This window comes from Meleagris gallopavo, chromosome 12 (genome assembly GCF_000146605.3).
Source record: "Meleagris gallopavo isolate NT-WF06-2002-E0010 breed Aviagen turkey brand Nicholas breeding stock chromosome 12, Turkey_5.1, whole genome shotgun sequence".
NCBI lineage: Eukaryota > Metazoa > Chordata > Aves > Galliformes > Phasianidae > Meleagris > Meleagris gallopavo.
In genome coordinates this window covers 13,865,097-13,891,888 of record NC_015022.2, presented here as the reverse complement: position 1 = coordinate 13,891,888, position 26,792 = coordinate 13,865,097, and the positions used below count along the sequence as shown (strand labels likewise).

At 45.7% G+C, this 26,792-nt stretch overlaps 1 protein-coding gene and 1 long non-coding RNA gene across 7 annotated transcripts in view; both read right to left on the bottom strand.

The window, feature by feature from the left end:
* The window catches only part of CHD2 (chromodomain helicase DNA binding protein 2), an 81,225-nt gene that overhangs the window by 23,538 nt on the left and 30,895 nt on the right, over positions 1–26,792 (bottom strand). For 3 of the 6 annotated variants that reach the window (XM_031555336.1, XM_031555335.1, XM_031555337.1), the window contains exons 3-14: positions 14,418–14,637; positions 11,629–11,715; positions 6,233–6,294; positions 4,790–4,912; positions 4,361–4,510; positions 4,063–4,196; positions 3,168–3,393; positions 2,247–2,347; positions 1,707–1,751; positions 1,384–1,559; positions 576–700; positions 177–393 (exon numbers count right to left, since the gene is read on the bottom strand). In XM_031555336.1, coding sequence (XP_031411196.1) covers positions 177–393; positions 576–700; positions 1,384–1,559; positions 1,707–1,751; positions 2,247–2,347; positions 3,168–3,393; positions 4,063–4,196; positions 4,361–4,510; positions 4,790–4,912; positions 6,233–6,294; positions 11,629–11,715; positions 14,418–14,637 — 1,666 coding nt within the window. Of the gene's footprint in view, positions 1–176; positions 394–571; positions 701–1,383; positions 1,560–1,706; positions 1,752–2,246; positions 2,348–3,167; positions 3,394–4,062; positions 4,197–4,360; positions 4,511–4,789; positions 4,913–6,232; positions 6,295–10,582; positions 10,670–11,628; positions 11,716–14,417; positions 14,638–26,792 lie in introns of those variants that run through there. The other 3 variants (XM_031555338.1, XM_031555340.1, XM_031555339.1) reach the window with 3 other exon arrangements.
* On the bottom strand, positions 15,473–20,502 carry LOC116217100. Its single transcript, XR_004161073.1, has 2 exons — positions 18,501–20,502; positions 15,473–18,101 (listed from the first exon to the last, which is right to left on the bottom strand). It is a non-coding gene; the product is annotated as an uncharacterized LOC116217100 (long non-coding RNA).

The following is a 26,792-nucleotide window of genomic DNA, read 5'->3' as shown; positions in this document are numbered from 1 at the left end:
CCATCATCTCACTACTGACACCACCAGGCTCACAACACGTTTTTGTTGCCCTGTCTAAATAATTCAGAGGACATTCAGCAGTCTCCATCAGCTGCTCCAGCAGATAGCATGTCACACACATAACAGCGCCCAGTGCTTCCATCCAACCCCACAGGCTTTGCTGTCAGACTACACACCATGTTCCTGCTCATGAGGTCACCGATGTAAACCACCACGTTGATCTCAGGTGCCCACACTTCAAACTCTCTCTGCCACGAGGTGAGAGTCGACAGAGGAACCACCACCAGGAAAGGCCCGTACAGCTGGTGCTGGTGGAAGAGGTACGACAGGAATGAGATTGTCTGAATCGTCTTCCCCAGGCCCATTTCATCAGCCAGGATCACACTGTTGCTCCTGAGAAGGAAGAGAACAAACCTAAGTCCTGATTTAATGCGTCTGTATCACTTCAAGGCTGGGTAAAAACCTCACTTGAGAACAAGAGGGTCAGATCCCATTGGGACAAAGCTTAGGAGACCCAAAATGAACGTAGCTCATTTGCAGTGCTGACCAGAGCATCACTGAGTGTATGTACTTACTTGCACCACGAGTGAGCGAGCCAGTTGAGGCCCTCCAGCTGGTAATCTCGCAGCTCCAGGTTCTCACTGCCAATATAAGAAGGCTGCTTCTTCAAGGCAACAAATCTTGGTCTCTGCTTCAATACCTGAGGAAAACAATACAGTGTAAGCCCCCTGAAGAAAAAGACAAGGTAAGGTTGAAAATTCAGCAATGAAATCTGCAGATTCAGCAATGAGTGTAGATTGGTTTGTCAGTTATTGTCCATCCACATTTTCTTAATCTGCTTCTGGTTTCTACAGTTCTGACGCCACTCAGCATCATTATGTTTTGCCTGCTGACCTCCAGTCCTGATGATCAGGGCTGAGTCCCCACAAGAGTGCAATAAGCTATATATAATGCCTATTAGATGGAACAAACTCCATTTTCTGTTTTCGTCCCTTCTGGTTTTTCTTCCATTAACTCCATCTCTCTCCCACACTGTATCAGCATCTTGTAGACTTCCTCTTCTCCCTGGTGTGCTGTTTCTCCGTTCAAGTGATATTAAAAATCAGCATTGCTGTAGCAGCACCTCTTCAGGAAGAAGCACTTTGCAAGGATTAATTAAAGTTCCCAATCCCCCATGCTCACCATGCCTCGAGTAGATGAAACCAGAAGGGGTTCACATCTCTGTCTAAAGTACAAGAACAGCAAGCAACCATTCAAATGCCAGTGAAAATATTGGAAAATATTCTCTGACATTTATTCTGACAAAACTTCATATTCACACAGTTTGCTTCGTTACCCAGCCTGGAGAAACAAAGCAAGAGGAGAGAAGAGAAGCACGCAAACCTTGCAGTCCCGGGTAGGAATTGTTTTGGAGTTGTTACGGTTGTTGAAGCTGTCAATGCAGTGCTGAAATTTCTTGCTTATCAGAGCTTCATCTTCCCAGCTGCACTCTGCATAGGGCAGTCCCATCCACTTGCACAGGTATTCGGGGTCATTCGAGGATGTTTTGCGACTGTTTGCTGCAAAATATGCAAAAAAGCCCAAACCTCAGTTCTGTGGCTGAACCACAAGCATGGTTCACAAGGGCAGTCTAATCCATCCCTACAAACACAGTACAAGTCTTGGCTAGTAGGAAAAGTTTAGAGAGGCCAAAAATGCTCCTTTACCTGGAAAGTCAGCATGCCCCGTCGCAGACTTGCTGGTCTTCACAGCTGTGGTTGGAGACACAAAGGAAACAAGGGTTTGGTGTGCTGAGAGCCAGCAGGGGGAGCAGCACAGACAGAGCATCGAGTGCTTTGATAAGAATTGTGTGGAAATAGGTTGTACGGCTCTCTAGGCCAGTTCCCAAAGCAACTGGATGCCAGCATCTCTGACTGACGTTGCTAAAATATTAGTGCAAAGTCCCATTTTTATTTTTAACAAGTCATGAAAATCTAACCCCTGAGCCACCTTGCAGCCTAACCACATCCTTAACCACAGTGTCACAGAAAGCAGACCTGGAAGCAGCCAGGCCTGTGCTTCTGCAAACACCTTGCCTGCAAAGAACTGATGTCAAAGAACTATACCAGCAGCAGCAACATCAACAACCTCCTGGAGAGTGAAATACATTCAATGCCATTCTACAGGGATCTTGGAGGACAAGGAGAAAGAGGAAGCTCATTCTGTCTTACTTCATCCCTTCACCCAAAAGTGTTGGATTCACTTACCAATTACTCTCTCCACGATTTGATACTGTTTGTTCAGCTCTGAAGCCAGCTCCTGTTGGCAGTTGAAATATTCCACATCTTCAGGCGATACCTTGGCCAGCCTAGATACAAAAAGAAAAACAAATTAGGCATTATAATGCTTTTGTAGTGTTGAAGTGCTTACTGAGGCCATGTATAGAAATTCTACTTTATTTTATGATTATGTTGTTAAGTCACTGAAGCAAACTACTGCTTATATGACACATTTCTTAATGCTTCCTAAAGCATCTCCTATTACAAAGCTTTACTGGGAAGCAAATGTCATAGATACTCATTGTTTCCCTGTTAAATGACTCCTTATTCTGCTGCAAGAATTAGTCACTAAAATGAAAATCAAACAGTCAGGGATGGAAGCTCTGGAAACACACAGAAGCTCTCCTTATAGTCCTTGGGGAGGTCAGACAAAAACTCACATACAGACAGGCTCATCATTAACAAGGGTTAACAAGGCTGCCTTGACAAAGCCTGCAAAGCAAAACTCAGCAGCGTGTCCTGAGATGAGCCCTATTTCCCAGCACAGCTGCTTAGTTTAGCACGCCAGGTTTCACTGCTAACTAGGAGCCCTTGTATCACCTCCGGGGCCAGATTCACTCGTGCACCATTTATTTGTTCTCAGCTACCCAACTCCTGAGCCTGAGAACTGGCAGCGTTGTAAAGCTCTGCCTCTTCTCTCCCTTTCTATACTACAGATATCGTTTCTACGAGGGGGATGGTTCTACAGCAGGCAGAGAGAGAGAAAAGTGCTGTGAACTGAAAACGTTTGCTTTGGATGGAATATGCTTTGCAAGAAAAAAACTGAATGTTTTCAGTCCTGACTGTGCATACCTATGGCTAAAGAAGATTCACCCAAAGCCATGTATCACTGGTTGAAATAGAGCATACCATTGCTTGATCTCCTCCTCCTTTTTCTTGAAGTTTTCTAGTTTTTTCAGGCCCTTCACTTTCTGCTGTTGCAGGGACTCCTCACTCTCCCATGTGCTGTGGATGTACGACCAGCCTTTCCATTTGATCAGGTAATGAACCTCTCCCTCGTCCTTTTCAGGGTCAAAGTCAGCACTAGGGTTGCCATTAGCTTCAGTTGCATACACTGTGGTGGAAGCACCAGTGGCTGCAAAAGAAATCAGGCTGCAGTTGGTACCTTTGTTAAAAACCACTGGCCACGAAGTGCATTAAAGCAGGAAGTTGTTTTTCTAACACATCCTTTGTGACAGCACAAAGAATATCCTACAGATTCTTGAACCCGATGAGGCAGGCACACAAAAGTTCTTCACACAACAGGATCTTTTTAAATCTCTATCATAAATGCCTTTTTTTCTTTAATATAATTCAAAGGTCTCTTGAAAATATTCAAGGCCATTCAGTTTTACAAAAACACTTTTGTATGGCTATGAGAACAAAGCTTTAGCTTTATTTCCCATTATGGCTTTGTCAATGGAGCTACAAAAACTGACTCTACTGGAAGCAACATTTTATGTTTTAAAGAGGAGAAAAACAAGAACTTGCAGAGCAATGACTGCATCTTTAAAATGTGTAGACACTAAAAGACAGCTGCCAAGCATATAAACTTGACATTTTAGGTTTTTCAATAATAGATTGTTTAAAAACAAAAACAAATAAAAAAACCTTCTAGAAGAAAGAAAGAAGAGGCAGGCAGGAAAGGGTGAAGAGGACTGAAATAACCCTGGGCCTCACTGGAAGGCTTCAAAATTGCAAACACGTTGGAGCAGTTGAAGAGAAACAGAGAGTGCATGACTGAATTCAGAAATAGCCAACACACCTCCTTTTTTTCCAAGCCTGATGTCCAAGACTTTTTCAATAGTTTCACTGTTGTCTTCATGTTCATCAGCCCCTTCCCCAGTCATCTCTATCAGGTCATCAGAATCCGTCTCAAAATCGTCGTCCTCCTTGTAACTGAACAAGACCAAAACCAAACTGATCAAAAGCCCCTGACTGCCCAGAAACACAAGAATGGCTTATTACATAGAACAGAGCAAGACCTCCAGCATTTACCCTGGGGCTCAGTGCTTGTTCAGCACGTGCACTGCTTAAGCAAGCCACCTCACACTTTTTCATACCTGACATTTTTGGCTGCTCTTCGTCGAGTTTGTCTCTTAGGAGTTTCACCATCTTCATCATCATCGTCATCTTCAGATGACACCTGTCTCTTTCTCTTCTTCCCACGCTGGAGTTTGGGAGGTTTTTTAACACTGGTTTTGGCCATTGTTCTAAAATAAGTATTAGGAGAAAGTGTTTTACCTCAACATCTTTTTTTTAAGTCTTTAAGAACATACACATCTCAGATATTAGATTCTCAGACATTTAGTCTGCTGTAACTATGAAATCACTACTCCACTCACTGGACAAAGCAACCAGGCTTGTAATCAAAGGTAACACTGAAGAAAACAAACATGGTTTAGGATCAAATGGCAGCTGCCTCTCCACCCTCGTAAAGGTAGGAAAGACACACAGAAAAAGAGATACGGACTGAACCAACCACTCCATACCTCCTTTGGACAGGTCTTTTTGCTTTAATTCTCTTCGGTTCAGGCTCGCTCTCTGCACTGGTGCCTTGATCCCCTCCATCTTCATCCTCTTCTTCACCAGAAATCTCTCTTTTCCACTTTTTTCTACGGTCAGAAAAGTAGCTGATCAAGGGCCACCGTATTTCAATGCAAATACCTGCCTAAGTAGACACCCAACCCAACCGGGTTGATCCTGGCAGGCCACGATCACGACAAATCAACACGGCACTCCAGCTACCAAGCCGTTGGCTGTGATGTGTTGGGGATTTTAGGCTGTAATTCTCTGCCTCTAGGAACGGGTCTCAGTCACCTGGATTTTAGTTAGCAGAGCAGCACGAGTGGCTCCTACCACGTGCTGTGGCAGGGCTGCACCCCGCACAGCTGGGCGTGCTTCAAGTTATTTAGCTTTCCTTTCCACTTACGCATTTCTGAAATGAGGTGGAAAAAAAATGTTCGGGGTGATTTTGAATAAACAGACATTTCTGAGAAGTGCTCGCTTTCGCTTACGGTTACGACATGCACTGATACACTTTCTCCTTGCTGCTCAAAACCCAGAGCACTAAGTCGCATGCCATTTAACTTCAGGCAATTAAAGTTTCCAGGGTTGAAGCCAAATCCCACTGTGTGTTAGTGGAAGGAAGCAGGTTCTATGTGGGTAGTTCAGAGCAAGACCTCGGCTCTGAAATGCCCCCTCTCTCCGACTGGGAGTCCTTTCCCCAGAAAAGTCCATGTTAGTGCAGCCCTATCTGTCTTCTGTTACCTCCCCTGTTGTACTGCACTGCTGTACACAACAGAATGAGAAATTAAAAAGCAAGAAATAGGAGAGAGGGAGCTGGACCACATGGCACCCTGCTGTGCTCGAGTTTTCTCCAGCAGGCAGCTCAGTAGGTCTCATCAGCACACTTCAGTGTTTAGGAAAACTAAAAGTACTGATTGGATGGAAAAGGCAGTAAAACTAAGTGAATTTGGCCATTGTGATGAGATCCAAAATATCCTTAATGGAATGTTTTGTTTTAACTTATCAGAGGGTTATAGAAGATAAAAAAAATGATTTGGCATTTTATTCTCCATTTCCTAAGAACGGGAAAGGAGTGAAGATTCAATTATTTTAAGTGTCACTGAAGAATAAATAACATCATGAAGAAGTGAAAGACTGACAACAAAAAGTGAAGCTGGCTTGTTTAGATTTCCTGGACAGGCAAAATGGGAAAACAAACAATGAAAATGTTAGAAAATTTCATCCATCCTAGGTTTACATTAGTACTTGAATTTTTATCACCCGGAGTATTACTACTGAAAATAGTAAATAATTCATTTTACAAGCATTTCATGTTGACAATGCCTGTCAAACAAATATTATTACTCTGAAAACAAATGAATAAATAATAATTCCACGATTCAAAACTCTTTTCCCTAGAAACTTACTTTCTTTTCACTTGCTTCTGGCCTCTTCTTTTTGGGCTCTCATTTTCAGATTCGCTACTTGCCTTTAATTGAAAAGAAAGAAAAATGAGGTTGTAGGCTTCACCCCGGATCGTCTCCCCAAGGACACAGCTGGACACACGCAGGTGGGGTGGGGTGAGGTGAGCTCAGACACAGCTGCACCGCTCTCCCTGCAGCCAGAAGGATGCTCTGGGGAGCCATGAGGCTGCAGGAGTGCTGCCCACTGCCCCACACAGCTCCTTCTGCAGTGGCTCAGCTCTTTTACAAGGCTGTAACTGAAAAGTGCAGTGGCAGAATGCAGAGCATCCATACTTGCCACGTCAGTATGAACACAGTAACGGTTGGGGATGGATCAGACTGCATTTCTGTGATTGCAGACCTACCTTTCGCAATCACACAAATGCATGACCAGCTCTACTTTCATTACAGAAGCTTTCTATACAGAAGGAAATTCTCCTAAAAGGACAACGTTCTCATCACAAGGGTGTTCCCTGCTTTCCTGGATTTTTCTCCCACAGCCAAAGCAGCTGAGGAAGCAGATGGGTCAGACCCTGCCCTGCTGCCTTCCTTCCTGCAAGCATACCAGCCTCCACCAGCAGTCTCTCTAGCTAAATATATTGAGAGAGATGCTATGTCCTTGCTAAACTATTTTAAACGTGGGTGTCATCAACTCCCACTGGCTGAGAAAGCTAGAAAAGCTTTGTCGTGCACAACCCTATTTTTGTAAAGCCAGTCAACCATAGAAACAGATCCCTGCACACACAGCACCCCGAAACAAACAGATGACTTTGCCTTAGACACTTGCTACAGAAAGCACAAATCAGCAGGGAGCAAACTGCAGAAGAAAGCAGAAGATTTTTAAAGAGTATTTAAATGCTCTGGAAAGCCTCAGGACTGCTTGCTGTAAGCATCCTGCTCATCTGAAACCCTCTTTTCAATGCTGCTTTTTGCTGCAATATCCAAGCTGTGTCAGAGAGGCCCTGCAGATGAAGCCTGTCTTTGTCTGTGCCTCCTGTACACCCACCACATTCAGCGAGGCTCACGCCAAGAGCTGTTCAGAGAACGGCATGAAATGGCACGAGCTGCAAGATCAGAAGTCGAGGCAGGGTACTGTTTATTTCCATCTTCCTTTTCCCCAACAGAAACTTCCTTTTTGCTCAAAATGGAGTACTGGATGCTGTGGCAGACCGAGGGCGCTGATGAATCCCTCGGGGGTTTCATGCCAGACTGACGTGTGGCACAGTGACACCCCTGCACTGCAGCTCAGTGTGAACAGCTCACTGCCTGTTCCACTGCCTGACATCCCCGTCTCACACATCAAGCATCCAGGAAACAAGGGACTGGCTGACAGCACTGACTGCAGCACAGCAGACTCCAGCTGTGCGGGTGGGATATTTTTCAATAGCCATCTCTCAATGAGCACTTACTTTTTGCTGTCTTTAGACAAAGAGTCTAAATGAGTAGGGAGCAGTGAGTTTTCCTTCTGCTCTGCATCAGAGAGGATGAGATTTGAATCACAGAATCATTTAGGTTGGAAAAGATCTCTAAGTCCAACCATTAACCTAAAGCTGCCAAGTCTAACTTGGTGAAGTTTGTAGAAAACCAAATACACCCTTTATTGTTTTCTGGACTTCATTCCACTTGACAAAGCCCTACTTTTCAAGATCCTGCTGCCCACTCCCCAGTGCCTCTGCTCTTCTCCTGCTCTGTTGCAGTTTCTACATAGCTCTTGCTCATCTCAACAACTCACCTTTTCCTCTTTTCTTTCTGCCTTGAAACAAATCTAACTTGTGACTCCAAGCTCAGCTGCCTCCAGCTGCGTTGCTCAAAGCGCCGTTGTCTCTTTCGGGCAGCAAGCCCAGATCTTTCAGCTCTGACACAGCCAGTCCCAGCCTGAGTCACCACTGCCTGTTGCTGCTACAGCCACCCCACGCACCCGGTGACTCAGCCTCTGCTCCCCAGTGCCCTCATCCACCTTGGCATCACTTCTCACCCACTCCTCCTGGCATCCTGGCACCAGCTGCCCAGGTCCTGCCATGGCTGAAAGCTGCTTAATACCGTTCTACATGTAATAATCACAGAGTAACTAAAACAATTTTTGGAAGACCATACTATAGCAATCTCTCAAATTTCTTGACCCAGTTGTAGAACGTAGCACTGACTTGCTCCAATTGGCCCAAGGGTGCCCACCAGCCACCCCCAGCAGGAAGGGAAGACTGCATTAAACTCGTGTTTTAATTACATCATCTCCCCAAGTGGCATGGGCAAAGGTGACAAATTCAGCCTTCAGTCCCCACCAGGATTTTATCAGTCCAGTGAGAGATGCCAGGTGTGTGTTTGTCTCTCTGAGCCTGCACACCAGTGCTAGCCCAATTGCCTTCCTTAATCCCCTTCTACCGAATGCTGCAAACATGCCCAACCAATTCCTATGCCATTCTTCCAATCGGACTAGGGACCTGCCTCTTAACTGTTTGCACTCCCCACCTCAGAGGAAGGGTCTGTCCTCCCTTTCCATGCCTCATCCAATCCTCCCGTATAATTTCACACAATCATTTGAGCTGGAAGGAACCTCTAAAGGCAACACCCCTGCAGCTAGATCAGGGTGCCAAGAGCCCCATCCATCCTGACCCTGAACGGCTCCAGAGATGGGATATCCACCATTCTTTCTTCTCTGCTAGCACTTACAGTGCACACGCTTTTCTAGATTAACTATGCTGCAGCTTACCACGGAGGAATGCTATACGAGACATGACACCACAAACATGCACTAAGCAGAGCAAAGCAGCAGCAGCTTTGCAATTCTGGTCCTAGACTCCCCAAGGTTGTCCCCTCACCAGCCCACAGAGGGGGCTTCAGGCCCTTGGCACGGTCCAGGCAGTGCTCCGGAGCTCAGGCTGCCTGCTAGGAGATGAGAGGGCCCAAAATCTCAGACAGAGCTCAGGGAGTTGCTCATTTCAGGCTTAGCAGAGGCCAAGGTCTGCAGAGAAGCTGGAGGCTGTCAGCTTGCCAGCTTAGTCTTCTTGTGTCTCTGATGTTTAAAATCTGAACTTTCAGCAAAGATGTGAGAAAGAGCATTAATCAAAATGCAAATGAGAAGAAATATGTATTTTTTACAGTGGTAAAACCAAACATATTTTGGGAACAGCTGCGGTGCACGACTTGTGGCCTCTTTCACAGAACAGATGCACCGTGACATTTATTACTAATGCAAATTACAAACCATCCTCTTTATAGCCAATGGATTGTGCCTGTTTTGGGCACGCTGTTTCCTGACTGCCCTGCTCTGCATGTTTCAGTTCCCCTTGCTGAAACCTGAAGGTGATTTATTAGCTGCACCCAAAACGCACAGGCAAGGACCGTTTGTACTGTAAGCTCACGTGTGCTCTCATTCCTGAAGTCAGCTTCAGTGCTCTGGGCAGTTCCTTCATCCTATGCAAAACAGCACCGCTGATTCCTGCCCTTCACAACCCACACTTCTGTCTCAATCAGAAGTTGTCAGTCTCTCTGCTTCCATTTCAGAGAGTTCCATGAGGTGCCCAATGCCCTCAGGGCACTTCCCAGAAGCGTTTCAGGCACTTACAGGGGAAGGAGCTCTGCCCAAACTGGTGGTCTTGGCAGAGACTGCAGCTTTCAAAACCTGAAACAACTCCACCACCCTGACCAGGGGCAGTCAGAAGGCTGGACCTGCTGCAGCCTGGCACGGAGTCTGACCCGCTGCCCAGGCAGTGCTGTTTGCTAGTACTGCATAGAAATGCTAGGGAAGAAAACAATTCAAAGCTCCTAGACATGGTGCTGGAAGTCCCAAGCAGCAAACAACGAGCAGATTACTGGTGACAGGCTTAGCCCTGAAAGGCAAAAAGCAATCTTAGGTGATGTCAAGTGCCCTGTTTCACTGCCAGCTCCAGCAGCACTCAGCACCGTGCAGGATCAGCTCTGCTGTGCCTCCCCTTGCTGCTTTGGGTCTTCCAACAGCAAGACTTGCCACGTCCCACTCTCTGTGAGGCCCCAGCACTGCGCCTGACACGTCACACCCGCCACTGGAGTTGCTCTATGGGAAGCTTCAGGAGGAGAAGGGGGAAATGGATTGCTCCGATTTCATTAATTTTGGTTTTCTGTTTCATGAAGGGCTCATTCAGAGGATTATTTTTTTGTTTTTTACAATATTTTGTGGTATAGCAAAGTTTGTACATCTCAGGTTTTTGTTTGTTTTTTGTTTTTTGTTTTTTTTTAAACTTTATCGTACCTTAAATAGTAGGAAATAAAGATATTGAAAAAGAAAACAACATTTGCAAAACCACGTAATATTGTAAAACAAAAAATGACAGGACTTACCTGAACCCCTACAGGGCACTGGGGCTGCAGGCGAGGTCTGTGGCGGGTGTGACAGTGCCAGCACAGCACATAGTGCACGCTGGGGCATCACAGAGAGGCGGCCGCTGAGCCTGGGCTTTCCTGAACTTGAAAAGGAAACAAAACCCAAGTCAATGACGTGCCACAGGGCTTTCCTAACTGCTGCTACGGGGACATCCAGCGCAGGAGGTGGCAGAGACCTGTGTTATGCTTGCACCTCTCAGGCATCCACCGGTGTATTTTGGCATCAAAGCACAAACAGCCTGACCTGCTGAGAGCACCACCAGGCTCCTGCCCTGCCCAAAATCTGGCTACTTCTCTGCAGATTCCCAGCTGCTTTCATATCAAAGTATCCCACCCTGCAATTTCAGTCTAAGCCTGTTTTTTTTTACTCCTCTCCAACCACTTAACCTTCCTGAAGATCTGCAAGGTCTGATAGATGGAAATGGAGGCTGTAGCTAATTCCTGCATCTTCAAGGAAAAAGCAAGTCCTGAGATAGGAACAACAGCAAGTTTTGACTGCCATCTTCAATGAAAGCACAAAATACTCCTGACATTCAACCAAAGTGATGGTTCATAAAGCTGAACACACACACACAAATGCATTTCTGAGCACGATCCATTCCAGGATGGGCAACAACAGCCGTTTGATTGTCGGAGGTGTTTCTGGGCACTTTCTTTTATTCCTGGTTGGATTTTCATTGTGGTTTTGTGTTTTCCTTTTTAAACATGCACCCATCCTCTCCAGCAGGTTTCTACAGCAGGGCACGACCCACGCTACGCCCCGCTCTAGTGGCCAGATGAGTGTGCAGAGACCTCAGCCCATGCAGCATGCCTCTGAGATCGGAGCTTTTGGGCCACGTAGACTCAAGTGCAGCACCAGGACCTCAGTTCTGAATTCCACCATCCACAAACCAGGCTAGGACTCGGTGTTTACAAGGCAATGCAGATGAGACCTGCCTTAGTTCTCTGGTTTTAGTTGTTTTTATATGTTCAGTAATCCCTCATTCTTGTTTTTTTTTCCTTACCTCATCTTTTATATTAAATCGTGACGGTTCTTGTCTGCTTCGGTTTGACCTCCTAACCCCATAAACATCAGGATATTCTTCCCACATCTGCAAAATAAACAGACCATCAGCAGGCCTGCTTCGCTCCATTATTTCTGATTTCTAGAGAGGTTTGACCGTGAACGTTAAAAAAAGAAAAGAATCAACATAGCACCATTAGGGAATTTTGATAGCAGCAACTAGTAGACAGATACTTAAAAATCTGAAACAGATCATGATTATTTTGGGCTATTTGGTAATGCTTTCAAGCATACAATTTAACTTAGCATTATCTTTACACTGGTCATCTCTCCCATAGGGCATAAAGCGCTTTCTAGCTTGTTTAGGCTGAAGGACAGAGCACTGAGGCAGCCAGCCCCAGCAGCAACAAGAGGCAGCACTGCGCAGGTGGAATGAATGAACCTACCAACACAAAGGGATGATTTGCTCTTGCACACAGCCCTCACTACTGTTTTCCATAGAGAAATCCTATTAGCTGCCTGCCGAGCCCAGTGGCAAGAGGTCACCAGCAGCAACTTCACGTGCGAAGCCAGTGACCCATCCTGGATGGCAAGCGAGCCAGACCACCTTATTCTTCTCCTGAATGCATTGGCAGGATGTAGTTTGGCAGTGCAGGACTTGTGGAAGTGCAGAGCTGACTATTGGAAAGGGTTGTGCTCTGTGTGCTGTAACCAGGCCCCACAGCAACTTCATACTGCGTACAAAAGCAAGCATTTGTTCCCTCTGGATGGACAGGAGGAGAAGAGGGATTCAAGAACTGATGTCCTGATGTACAGGAACATGACTGTGTTGGTGACACATAACAACAGAAGCTTCACAGGGCAGATGCAAACCCCTGACCCGCCTCTCCAACACCTAAAACAATCCCTCTGCCTTGGCCCTCAGCAGTTTATCACTGTACAGCTTTCTAAACCTATTCAGTACTTATCTGCTTCTCTCTCCCTCCAGTTCTCAAGTATCTCAGCAAGCAGCTGGCAGGAAAAAGAAATCAAAATGCAATGCCAGTCAGTGCAGTGACTTGGGACCGCAGGCATGATGAGTGCAAGGCTGCAGCCTGGCAGGTTTTTTTTTTGCTGCTGTTGGAAAAGCAAGAGGCTACTATGACAGCGGCCTAACTGCTGGCGTGTCTGTCTGTCAGGAATAAAGGCAGAGAGAAATTAAGAGATTGTTTATTGTCCCACATGAAAGAACAATTCAAAATGCTCTCCCAACTATTTGAAGAATTTCTCTTTTTATCTTTTAAGTGGCAGAGCTTTTGGAGGAAGAATTGCCTCCCATTACACATCAGAATAGAACCACACACAAGTGAACCTCACCTTCATGGGTGTGTCTAGACAGAGATAGAATATAAACAATAATATAATTAATTGACTTGGTTATTCAAGGGAAACAGGTATTGGCATGTCTAGGTTAGACGTAGCTAAGGAAAACGCCCATTAACAGCAGAATTAAGGGAGGGAGAACCTTCCTTATTAAAGGGTGTCTTGACCTTTAGAAGTTTTATCCATGCTAATTATCCTCTTCTATATGGATGCGTTCCCTCATGGTGTAATCTTAATGTTTATTGTTGGGAACGTGCTTCTAGAAGGCCACAGAAGAGACAACTTCCAGTAGTCTCCACTTACCAACAATAAAACAGAAATCTGAACGTTGTTACCACAACTGCCTCACAAATACACCCTTCCCTGGCAGCCTAAACATGGGAGATATGCTGGAACCTGAGCAGGCAGGCCAGAGACTGGCGAGAGGAAGAAATACGGATGCTGTATTTAACGCCTCACTTCTCCCCTGCAGATATGTGGGGAACATGGGCTGCAAGCACTGCTCTTCTTATGCGTCACATACATAGCAATTTCTCCACAAAACTCCATCTTGTGAATGAGCTGTGCAAAGTACAAGCCACAGTTATGCAGAAGAGGCGAGTCACACACCACCAGGCAGAAAATCACTGACCTAACCTGACCTTCCTTCCTCCAAAAATCTCACTTCACCAAGTTCCTATCTCCAAATGGGCACTCGGGCTCTTTTCCCCTCATCTTGTATCTGGTGTGTTACTCAAATGCCTCCACCTCTTGAGTCAAGCAGAGAGCCGAGGTGCAGCACCAAACCAGAGGCACACCACCTGCAAGCCCTCCTCTACCTGTGCAGCAACAAGGTGAGGGTAAGCCTGCCTGTGTAGGTAGGACAGGGATTGCTAAGGGAGCTGTGGGGAAAAAAAAAAACAAAAAAAAAACCCACACAACTGTTCTGAACATAACAAATAAAAAGGTTAAATCACTTTTTTCATCTTTTTTCCAAAGAGGCAGGTTGTGATGGAAACAAAACTAAGTGGTCCAAATAAAAGATAAGCACTTTCCCAAGCTGCAACCCATGGGGAAGCTTTACTATTTCTAGATGGAGAGATCAGACATGAGAGAGGAGTGGAAGGACGGAGGGAGAGGATGAGATGACAGTGTCACTTACTGAAGACAGGCTCCCTTCTCCCCCTTCATTACCTGCCTAGTGCCCAAAGGGCTGTCACATCGAACACACAAGCTCCTACTCACACCAGTGACACAGGGCCATACGTACACAAACCAAATGGCCAGCAAGGGGCTTGGGGACACCAGAGGAGGGAGCTTGTTTGGTTGACGTGCAATTCAGGCTGCCAAGTGGTAGGGAAGTGAAAGACAGCTAGGTTCACGGCCTGTGTTCTGCCCGTTCACGGTGGGTGCAGGGTAACGGCTCTGCAGAGCAGCAGGGGGCAATACCTTTTTAACATCTGCTATCCTTTCCTTCTTAGAGGCTGGTTTTTCTTTGGTTTCAGGAGGGGTCTGCTGGGATTTCGAACCCGTTGATTCACTTTCGGATTCAGACTGACTTTCAGAGGACTCGGAGCTGCTGTTAGACTCGCTGCCCTGCTCGCTGCCCTGCTCGCTCTCAGACTGGCTTGCAGAGTCAGAGCCAGAGGCTTCTTCGGATGCCGAGTGACTAATGGTAGAGAGAGAAGAGATTATATTTTAACTGAACTGTCAACAAGTAAAACTGAGCCACATCCAAGCTGCAAAGCTTGGAATAGCCTAAATGCAAGCGTGAAGCACGTGGCTCCTGACGTATGCTCTGCTTTGTTGCACTGAAATGGACTCACTTCAGGGGACTCCACATTCACCTCTGCTGAATGCAGAGAGGACAGCACCAGCTCCTAATCACTGCTCATCAACCAGAGCAATGAGGGGTGCCGCATGAGGAGCAGTGTGAGCAATACCACCAGCACTGGTCCTCCTGCTCTTCTCTCCACTACATCCTGGTACAATCCAATTTCTGAAAGCACCAAGCACTGTGCACACTGTATCATGTGTTGGAAAACATGACGTTCTTTTCAAAAAGAGTAAATTCAGCAGCAGAAAGGAGCTTTATCCAGTAAAAGGAGAGCAGAATATCTCCTCCAACGTTAACATGCTTTACATCAACATGTTAATATACCAAACATTCAGTTAAACACAGGCTCCTCAATAAAACAAAGCAGTGAGAGGCTAAAGTACTCAAAATATCTTTTTGTCCAATCTCTCCCACAGCACGTATTCTGTTCCTCTTTTCAAATTCAATTAAAGAAAATGGAAAACTCATTGTAACATATTTGCCAGTAAGGCAGTATTAGAAATCCCACCATCACAAGCTAAAAAGCAGCGTTGTAACAGGACTACAAATCCTTTGAACAAGGAGCTTCTCGTTCCAAGTCAGCTCTTATCTGCTGCTAAATGCTTCCATTATATTTAAGAGTACGTTGCAAATACAGCATCATGAATAAAGAGCCAGAAAAACTTCACAGAGGGAAAGCAGATTTTTAATTTTTCCTCCATTTATACAAGATACATTGAAAACTCTGCTCAGAGATCATGATTAAAAATACACCAAATAAATGCATATATGTAATTACATAACAAGATGCAGAAATCAACACACACTTCAGAGGCATCCACTAGCTGCAGGCAGCTGCTGCTGGCATGCACATCCACGTGCAGATGGGACCGGTCACACCGGGGAAGTCGGATCTCCATTCTCAGCCCCAGATGCTCAGAACTGCTGTTAAGTCCTGCGAGGCCTCCCTGCAGCCGGGCTGCAGCTGCCTTCTCCCAAGGAGCGGGCAGAGGGCAGCAGCCGAGCGCAGCGGGAGCCTCATCCCAAATCCCTCCAGCACAGGGCACGCAGCCAAGCTCCCGGCCGCCATTTCACAGTCATCCCTCCTCCACCATCTTAGGTGTTCATTGCTGGGGTGGTTGGTGCTCTGGGTTTGTTTGCAAGGCCGAGAATGGAAGAACTTGCATTTGTGGGTGGGGGGGAAGGGGGAGTGGGAGGACAGGAATAAAAATCAGCTGTGAGCTGAAACAAAGGTAAGAGACACAGAGGCTTTTCCAGCAAAGGGGAGTGCATGCATCATCACTGATGATTGCTGGTTTCATTGTCCCAGTTGGTTTGGACAGGCACGAGGGTATTGCAGTGCTTCCTCCCAGAAGGACAGGAAAATCCAGCTAAACCGCCACCGTGTCCTGCTTCTGCACACCAGCACAGCTCCTGCCCACCAGCTGCGGCACTCCCAGCTCCCATGCCTGGCCCTGCCCTGCTGGGCCATCAGGCACACCATTCCCCCCGCGCCCCCAAGGTCGTCCCTGAATTCATCCACAAATCCACTGACATCTGCTCAACCACACTTTTCCAACTCAGCGTCCTTCAAAGAAGCACTGAAACTTCTTTGCTGGAGATTTTTGGAATATCTAGCATTTATTCAAGAAAACCAAGGGATTTTTATTAGAAACCATTGCAAAAGCATCCAAGAAAACAATTCACCAGCTGTTCCTGAGACAGCAGGACACATCCTGTGAAGCCACCCTGGGGCCCTGACCTCAGAAGACATCTGGAGGCATCCAAACCCCTGCTGCCACCACACCACTGGCAACATGAGGCTGGCACTGCATTAAGTTGGCAGTATTCCATGGGGCACCGAAAAAAAAAATATATATATTTTTTTCCTCAATTGGATTTATTAGCAAGAGCTAGAAAAAATTAGAACAATGCTGGGGTCAGACAGCATTGCAGTATTGTGCAAAGACAGAGCAGCAATTGCTGGCCTCCTCCCACGCCAGAGCTCGTTGTTTCTCAAGGCCCTAAGCTTTATTACAAGGACAGAGGAACACAGCCTTCTTAGACACAAATAGCCATCACTCTTGTACATTACCTACGTTATGGAGACTATCATTTTCTTCCTTGATGTGAATAGTGTTTTCTGAAAAGGCCATTTCTCTAGTGACAGGCACAAATGCTGCACACACCTGCCCTACTAAGGAAAGACCCCTCGTAGTAATTTAAGCAATGAAACACAAGTTCCAGAGTTGTGTTACTCGGATATCTATTATATTTAAACTCTTGTATGTCCTTCTCTATGCTGCTGCAAATTAAAACAACAATGAAATCCAGTTAAGACAAAAGGATTTGTGCTTGTCGTTGTTTCTATATTAAAATGCTAATAATAAAAAGCCAATTCCATACAGTGATCTCTCCTAAATACCACTGAGACAATCGGGGCAGTGCTTCCACCTGCAAACTGAATACCAGGGATTAGCAATGTGACACATCGATTCAGGTCCCCCCACTGTACATAAGCCAACACTGAAGGGCTCTTTCCTGAGGCTGGTTTGGGAATACATCCTGCTTTAAGATACATGAGTTAACATCCAAAAAGGCCTATTTTCTACTACAGTATAATTGAGGGTAAGCTATAAAAATCCAACCAGTCCCACGTGCTTCCAATTCAGTATTGATAACCACCCATTAATGCCAAAACCACAGCTGGATCTTTGGTAACTGCATTAAAGTGAGAAAATTTTTAATAGAAATTACAATCTGCTAATGCTCAGCAGATCATGTTCCTTTGTTTTCTAAGAACTACTCAGGCTATAATTCTGTTTTAATTAAGAATCTGCTGGATGGAAGGAAAAAAATACACAAAAAACAACTAAATCATCCCTTACCAAGAAGGACATGTTCCTTCCAAGAAATAAGTGGCTGAACGGCAATGATAAGACCTTTCACAACCAGGCATCTACGTTTACAAGGCAATTACAGCATGCCTGAAGCCTCCTGAGTTAGCACTTAGTATTTCACATCTGAGCAACATGACTTCTTTCTATAGGAGTTCATCTTTGCTAACAGCAACAAAACGTTTTAAATGCTCCCAACAAGTAAAAACAGCGGATGCTGTCAGAGATAAAAGGCAAGCTGACAACTCTCAGCATTGATCCAACATGTTGCTGGAGTCAAGAGCTGCCCTGGAAATGGCCCTTACCAGCACCTTTCTGCCCACACTTCAGAACTCAGCTTTCAATAGACAGAAGTTGAATGCAGCCAGTGGGAGAAGTGAGGATGAACGGTCCAAGATCCTTCCATAAGCCAAATCCCTCCTGGAAATAGGATTTTTAAGTACTCAACACATCACTGTTTTGAATCTAAACAAGTCTGAATCCCAACAGCAACACTCTGCTAGGCTTTGCAAGCTTAACTGGCACTTGATGCTGGCCAAGTAACCCCCTGGTGCTAGCCAAATAATCCTAGTACAGGCTCAAAACAGTCTTCAGCACAGGCTCCAGGAGTTGGATAATATCAGAAACGAAGCTCATTGATCCCCACAGGTAAACACCTGCTTCACCCCTGTACGGCTGAGCAAAGCTTCACATAGTGTGTGCATGATAGAGGCCCAGGTCCCCACTTTCATCTCAGCTCATTGTCAATACACTGGGGACACGGAGCACTCACTCCCACCCACCCACCTTTACTTGGCAGCCCATGATCCCAACACTCACCTTTTGCTCAAGCCAGCACGAACTGGGTCTCCAGAACAGTGCAAGTACATCATGCCTAGCAGTACACTGGAGAAGGGGGCCAGCAGCATGACTCCGATTTTGGGGTAGGAAGAAGCCAGACTGGCTACACCTGAATCCACATCCTCCTCCTCTGGCAGAACCAACTGATCCTGCCACAAGGGTCAGCTGCATTCCAGCCCCAGTTGGGCAACCCCAGTTGGGAACACAGCTGAAGGGGCTGGGACATGTTCCAGTCCATACACCCAGCAGATACACGAGACTGAGCAGCTGTGCGTCTCCCTCAGCCCCTGGGGGGTGCATCTTTCAGGTCCAGCTTTACCACTAGAAGGGGTTTCTCACTCCCTTTAGTTCTTCAGTGAGGGCTGTCAGCATCACCAACAGCACCAGTCATGGAAGTAACTCTGGATTTACTCCAAAGCACACAGTGGCAAAGACAGTGCAAGCCACCAAGTCACAACTATTTAAACAGATATGCTTTCCTAATGTGACCTACACACAGGTGGTTCTACACACAAAGGGAACGTGACAAAACACGTAACATGCACTGATCCAGCCAGATCCCACAGTTTTCTTTTTAACATTTCCCTGAATATAAATGTGATGTTCTCTATTATTATATACAAACATACACTGTGTTTATGTATATTAGGAACAAGCATTATCAGTTAATAGTGATGCATGGCCCAAGACACACAGTAGCTGGGAAAAATAAAAAAAATACCATGTAAATCTCACCTGTAGCCATGGAAAGCAACATGAGTGTTGTGGCTACAGGTCACTTGATAAAAAGGGATAATAAATGGATCACAGGAACTGAAAACTTCTCAATAGGATCTATCCTTTGCATAAAGAAAAGAAAAAAGTTCACAAGCCAACGCTATACGAAGTACAGCTGTGGAGAAAGAGACAGTACACAGAGCTTGTAGAAGAGCTAACTGAATAACACCCAACCTATGTCACTGAAAATAAATCCATTCATAACTCTACATGCTTTATTTTCAAACAAGTGATAAGCACCCACCCATCTCCTGAGGCAATGGCTTTTTCTAGTGATAACAGTTGAGACAGTTTAGTCAACAAAGACTAAAGTTTCCCAGCTTGGGTTAGTCAATGAACTTATCTCCTGCAGGCAACAAAGCAAGTGGGGGAGGGAATGGAGAGGAAGAAAAATACTGCCATTACTCTGCTAGCAGTACTCACGCACTGCGTGTCTCTAGTTCCAAACTCACTACACTGAAGGCAGAGAGGCTCTTCAGCACCTTAAAAATACTCACAATATACGTTGGGCAAATCTGGATAGGCTGTCATGGGGCACGAGAGCCCATGGCTTGTATCACTGCCAGATAACCAACGTGTCCTTCAAAACACAGATGAAACTGAGGGATTTGGAGGTAGAAAAATATTTCCCCAATCTCACTCACTGACAGGCAACTTTTGTTCCTCAATAGGCACTTGCATATTCTCCATGGTAACTCTTCTTCCACACGTGACTGCAAGCCTGGCTTGCAGAAAGTGGGCGTTAATTGCATTTTCACAGCAGCAGGCACAACAGGGCCACAGTGCTACCACTAAAACCAGGGGATTATGCACCCAGCAGGCATCCTATCTGAATAACCATCTGAATTGGCTTGTGCCACTTGCCAGCCTGGCTCAAAGGACAGGAAGGGGAGGAGGCAGAGGGAAATCTTCACAGACACTATTACTTGCTCCAGCACAGGACTCCCAAATGCCAAAGGCAAAGCAATCCCGAGCACAGAGCGAGCTAAATATATCCTTCCCTGCTCTGCTGCAGCTCAAAGCACATGGGGCTATCCCGAATGACAAATATTTTCTAGATTTCCCCCCACTACAAAGGGACCACATTATGCTTGCATAATAAAGCAAAACTAGCAGTTCATTCATGAGTGGGAGAGGGGGCTATCCTGCTCTCTGATCTTTGGGCCAGAGGCTGAAAATGCCTGGAATGTTTAGCAGGGAGAAAAAAAAAGGAACAGTGACAAAAGAAGTCACAACCTGTCTGCTTGATTAAGGAGCGCCACTGAGGCAGCATAGCATCCTTCCCTGCACCAACAGGAAAGTACAATTGCAGTCCTCAGGAATTTGAAAGGACAGCTCTTCCTACCCCTGGGAAGGCAGCAAAGCATTGCAATGCTCAACATCCATTGCTGAGTGACTCCAAACCACACACTGCACTGAGCACCTCCGTGCAATGCAGCCAACGGGTACCTATACTTTTCCAGATGGCTGAAACAAGGGGTGGGGGAACTCACCGTACCCCACTGCCACTCCAGCTCCTGCTTTGGGCAGCACAATGGAAGTAGTGCATGTTGCCAGATGCCTTGCAGCTTCGTATTCTTTACAAGGAGGCTGCAGAGCACACAACATGCAAGCCAATTCTAAATTACTGCAGCAAGGAAGTTGTGTCTTTTTCTCCCTTTAACATTTGCAAGTTTCCTTTGAGAAGTAATGCGGAAAAGAAACAGAATAATATGAGAATGACTTAGAATCAGTAACAAAAAGTCAGAGGCACAGCTTCCTTCCTGCTGCCAGATGACCCGCAGTTCAGAAGAACGTAACTTGGCCTAGCCTGAGAACTGCATTCCATGTGTCTGTTAAAAGCTTTTTCTAAGCAACAGATCTAAGGCTCGCAATAAGACTCCATTGTACAGACAGCACACGGCATGCAAAGCCCTCCAATCGACAGCCCCACTGGCTTCAGAGCAGAGGCTCCTCCCCATGAAAGAGACATAAATGACTCCTCAAGTTAATATGTGAACAATTACACCACATCTTCTGCACCCAGCAAGAAAATTCACAAGAAACAAACTGTTACATCTTTTTTTTTTTTTTTCCTAAGGATCTGAGTGTTCTGAAGACAGGGAATTCTTCACATTGCAACACAATCGTTTGGAGCTGGGAGTAGAGGATTGTGAGCAGTGAACCGATGAAGAGCACAGCAAGCTATGAGGCTCAGTACTTGGCAAAAGCTTCCCAGGAGTCCAGCCAAAATGTGAGGCTGTGTGAGCAGTTACCAGCACCACACCAGTAGAGGATCCCAGATAGGATCCCATATAGACTGCTTCTAGATAGATGATCTCAAAACGTTAACATTAAGTGAACAATGTATTGAAAAATTATAGTTTTGTAGCAGTGCTGCACAAGCAGCGTCATAAACGCTACTGCACATTTGGAAAGACTAATCAACATTTTGCTTATAGCCAGAAGACATTCCCAGCTCCAAGAAAACAGGCATGAGCAGTGCGACACTTAAAAAAGCTTCATCACAAGCCACTAGACACGAATTTTTCTTCTCATTGGTTTTGCTTTCATTCCAAAGATCCTTTGCAGGACACAGGCAGTTTTTACCAGCACCCCACCACCTCTTGGAAGCAACTCGTTTGGTGGCTTTTCAGCACACATCTTGTCATAGAAGTACACCAGCAAAACTTATGTAAGACACCATGTCAGTAGGGCAGTGCATCCTTTGCTGGAAGGCTGCTTAACTAATTATGATAATCCAGGCTACCCCTTCCCTCAGTGTTGTTCTGTTTATATTCACGTTCCTTGAAGAACAGGCGGAAAAAAAGAGCATGCATTTTCTCCATCCATCAGTGCCTTCCACAGAAACATTTCTGATCTTCAGAACTCAACTAACTTAGAAGTGCAATTCCTACTAGGACTGATGTCTGCAGCACAACAGGTGCTCATATACACCTCCATGTTATTTATCAGGAGAAGCCACTTCAGCCAGAGCTGCCAAACCCACTCCTCATTGCAGCTGACTGGAGTTCAAAAGCAGCACAGCCATGGCATCAGAAGCATCAGTTCAGGCACTGCTCACAGCCCCAGGTGTATACTTGAAGTTCACTTCAACTCTGAAAGAAACAGCTGCGCCCTTGACATTATTTCTCCCCCATCTGTGGGAGCGTTCCACGTCAGCTCTCCTCGGAAATGGGGGAAGGTTCGCAGAGGGTAACTGTTGCCCTCACAGAGCTGCGGGTGAAACACCAACCCAAGGAAGCGGAACAGGCATTTCATTTCCGATCTCAGCACAGCAGCTTCTTGTGGCAGCAGCACTGTGAAATGCAGGCAGGAGATGTTTGTGGCAGGGCATGTGTGCCCCAGCTCAGCAGAGCTCTGGCAGAAACACATGCCATGTGCTACAGGAGTGTTTGTGAAGGGTTACTGAATTACCCAGGTGAGCTCTGGTTTTCCATTTTTATTCAGCAGAAGTCATGCATTTAAAGAAAATATAAAGTTTAATTAGCTAGCTTAGAAAGTTTAACTAAAGGACACAATCCAAAAGAGATGAAATCTAGCTAAATGCAGCTCCCTGCAGTCAGTGAGTCTTTATATATAGTATCCATTCCTGGCAGCAGTCATAAAACAGGAAACTGAGAAGTTTTAGGTCTCAGAATTGCGCGTTTGTAATTTGATGAGACATTTCCTTTGAGAGGATAATGTGAAACAGAAGTCATGAAAGAAGAACAATCTCCTTTGTGGGCTGGGCTGCCCCCCCCCCCACGCTTACATCACTATTTGTACAAATTCCTCGCACATTACTCCTTTGGATTCCTGTTCTGAGAAAGCATATTCCCTTTTCCAAAAAAACCTCCGACAGCTTCATAAAGGGTTAAAAGATCAAGGATGAAGAAGAAAAATCTCATTTAAGAATGCACCAGCGCAAGTGAAACCGAAAGAGACTGTGCACGCAGGACGGCTGAGCAGCTACACGGTAACTTGCCAGCGTGGACAGACAGCTAGAACTCTGGTTTGGTAAATACAGTCACTGCCTCCACTCAGCCTGCATAAACCAGTTGTACAAGATGTGCTGGGAGTAAAAGGAAATTAAATTTTCAGTGATTTAGGGATGCTGCAAGCTGAAATGCTACGGAAGGCATTCAGATGCTTCAGGAATACTATATTCTGCAATTACTTCCAAAGTACAAAAAAAGCCACAGCAAAAATAGCCCCGCTCATTTCCAAGTCACCCCCTCCTCGCTTCCAAAAACAGCCCGCGGTTCGTTTCATACAAGCACAAAGGAAACCCCGAAGCCCATCGGACGAGAGAATGGGAGTGAAAGTGGTGGGCTCCCACCGAGGAAACCCAGCACTCCCACAGCACCCAGCGCTCGGCACGCAGCCCGCTCCCAGCACCCAGCGCGCAGGCAGGCTGCGCACGCAGCCCCAGGCAGGGCCCAGCCTCCCCGCAGCGCCGCCGTCCAGCCAGCTGTTACCAGGCAAGCGCGCAGCCAATCCCCGGCCCCGGCGAGCACAAGATGGCCTTTGAACTCCCCACCAGCAACTTCCTGCTGTTTTTGAGTACACACAGTGCAATGCAGTATGTCTGTCAGCTATGCGGCACAAAGGAACAGCCATTTTGTGACTCGACCGGACCCGCACCAAAATGCCAGGCGGTGCGGCCTTCCCCTCGCCCTTTGCGGGGTATCGTGGCCTTCCTTCCGTGCCGCAAAAGAGGAAGAGCTGCCCTGTACTCCCCTTGACAGAGGCACAGCCATTTCTGCTCGGCAGCCTCGTCCCCCCACCTCCCCCCCCGCTCAAAGTCCTCTGTCTGGAACTACATCTTCATAAAATGGCTGCCGAGGAGCAGCGAGCCGTTCTGGGCCGAGCCCACAGCGCAGCCTGCAGCACCCTGCCCACAGAGCCACTGCCGAGTCAGAGCCACTGCTCCAAACGACACAGCCTCAGGCCCACCCTGCTGTAACTCTTTTTTCTTTTTTTGTTTCTTTCCTTTTTTTTCCTCCAAAACGGCAAGAAGAGACCTAAATGCAACGGGCTGTTCAGCCCTGCAGCCTTCGTAACAAATTCCCTGCATGCAGGGATGTAAGAGCCACTGCAACAAAGCAGGGAGCGAGCCAAGGGAAACCAAGATGGTGGCTGTGCGCTGTGTACCATCCCTGCACCACTGCAGGGGTCACAGGACCCCCACGTGCATTGCACTGCTGCAGCTCACATCAGGGTTACACTGAACGTGTCCAGCACAAGCACCCACTCTTCTAAAAGGGTAAAACGAAGGACACTGGGAAGCATCAGGACTGTGTTTGGCTACATGCAATTCATGCCCCCAACACACAGGTGGTGGTTATTAGAAGCTGTAGCATCCCATCTCACCCACGTGGACGAGGTGGCCCAGAACTGATCAGTTGACAGCAGGGCAGGCCCAGCACACCTTGGGGAGAGGGGACACAGGGCAGGTGTGGCTGCTCCCCCAGAGGCACCACCACAGCACTCCTTCAGCTCACAGACTGGGGGGTCGGCATTTTGTCCCCAGCAATGACCGCCTGCTCCAGGACAATCCTCAGAGGGATTCTGGCTTGTTCACACAGCTTTTCACTTCCTTAAGACTGGCAACGCAGGTGTCAATTCCAAGTACTCCCCAGGCTGCGCACTGAAGGAGCATATAAATATTATATTTTCTTCTCCTTTAACATCTTTTCCTAGTCCTGTATTTTGGCATCTCCAGCTCAAGTGGTAGTGGTTGTATCCACCTTATCCACCCACTGCCACCATCCACACCTCCGATCCAGGACTACATACCAGGACTTCACAAATGTACATATTCTCACAACTCAGGAAAAAAAAAAGGAACCAGCAGCATTTGAAGTGCAGACATGAGTGCAGCTCCGGGCTGCAGTAAAGCAAAGTGGTGGCTTTACTTCGTAGAAATCATTTCCCCTGCAACTTCAAGTCAACCTCAGGAAGTAAAGCCCATTTTACGACATTCAGCTGACTCACAGCTCAGAAGCCAGCTCGACAGGGCTCACTCACAAACAGCCCATGTTCAATTGTTCCCACACCTCAGGTGAGGGGATGTTACCCACAGCAAGTTTATTTAGGGAGGAACAGTGGAAGAGGCAGGGTAACCTCACAACAGGTGTTGCGTATAAATCCATCGAGATAAACAACCTTTCAAAGAAATCAGCAAAATCACACATGTGAGACTATGCAAATATAATCACCCCGAGGACAAAAACACAAAGGTCTTCTTTCTGTGCAGCTACTGCTAGATGTCTCTGTTTTCACCTTGTATTCAGCACAGACACACTACCTTAATTTTGATTTCCTGAGCAAATTACATCTATTATTGCTTTAGCTGTCAATCCGCACTTAAAACAACCAGAAAAACAAAGTGAATACTCTTTTTTTTTAAATAAGACTTCTAAAGCAGTATCAGCCATATTTCTAACAACATGAATATTGAAGTTTGAAAATCTGACTTATTTTTAGATTGCATTACTATAACATCACTGTATAGGTGCTATATATAGTGTTTCAACATCCCTGAAGCTAACGTTATTAATAATCATTTTAAACTTACCCCCATCCGCTTTAGGATTTAAAATTTGACTGCAGTCTTAATACATCTCAAATACCATAAATATATTTTAGAATGTCACAGCATTTTAATTATATTCCCCACAGTATTTCAAGTGTGCGTTTAACGTTAAATAATGGACATCAAAAATACCAGTCAAACACCTGCAAACATCACATAAGAGTACATGTGATACCACAAACTGTTCAGAATTTTTTTTTATTAGTGCGACTTAAAAATTACTTAACACCAAAGGAAAAATAATAAGCAGGCCAGAATTCCATCAAAATTAACAAAATGCAAGAACTCGGCGTATTTACAAACCAGAAGACAAAATGCATGTAAATTAATTTCCAATTTTTTTTAAGTCAACCCATTAAATATAAAAATGAGCAACTGGTAATTATACTCGTGCATTCTTAATGAACCAACATTCTCACAGTATTCCATACTTTTCCTACATCAAGGTTCAGTTTATAAAAATCTGTAAAGAATCTAATTACTTCACAAAATAAATAAAAATACTCCGAGCAATAATACATTAAATAAACAGACAATGATTTGCAGCCTCTTGTTAGCAGCCCAGTTTATATTTTATAATACAAAATGCTACGACCGCAGGAGAAAAGTTGAGTATAAATTGTATGAAAATATTCTAAAATATCAAAACAGCATCAAAGTTCCACAAGCTCAAATAAAAAATGAAGTAAGGGCTATCGGACAGAAAGGCACTTTTCAGTTTATATTTTAAAATGAGCTTTTTTTCATTCATGCAACTTTTTCTTGTGTCTATTTACTATAATTTACTACTACACCAGGCTTCTGTATGGCCCTCAGTTAAAGTTTAGACTTCCGAGATTCTTCAAAGAAAAATTTGCCTTGTATGTAAAATGGTGCAATGCAGCAATGGCTAAACCGACAAGGTCATTTTTCAC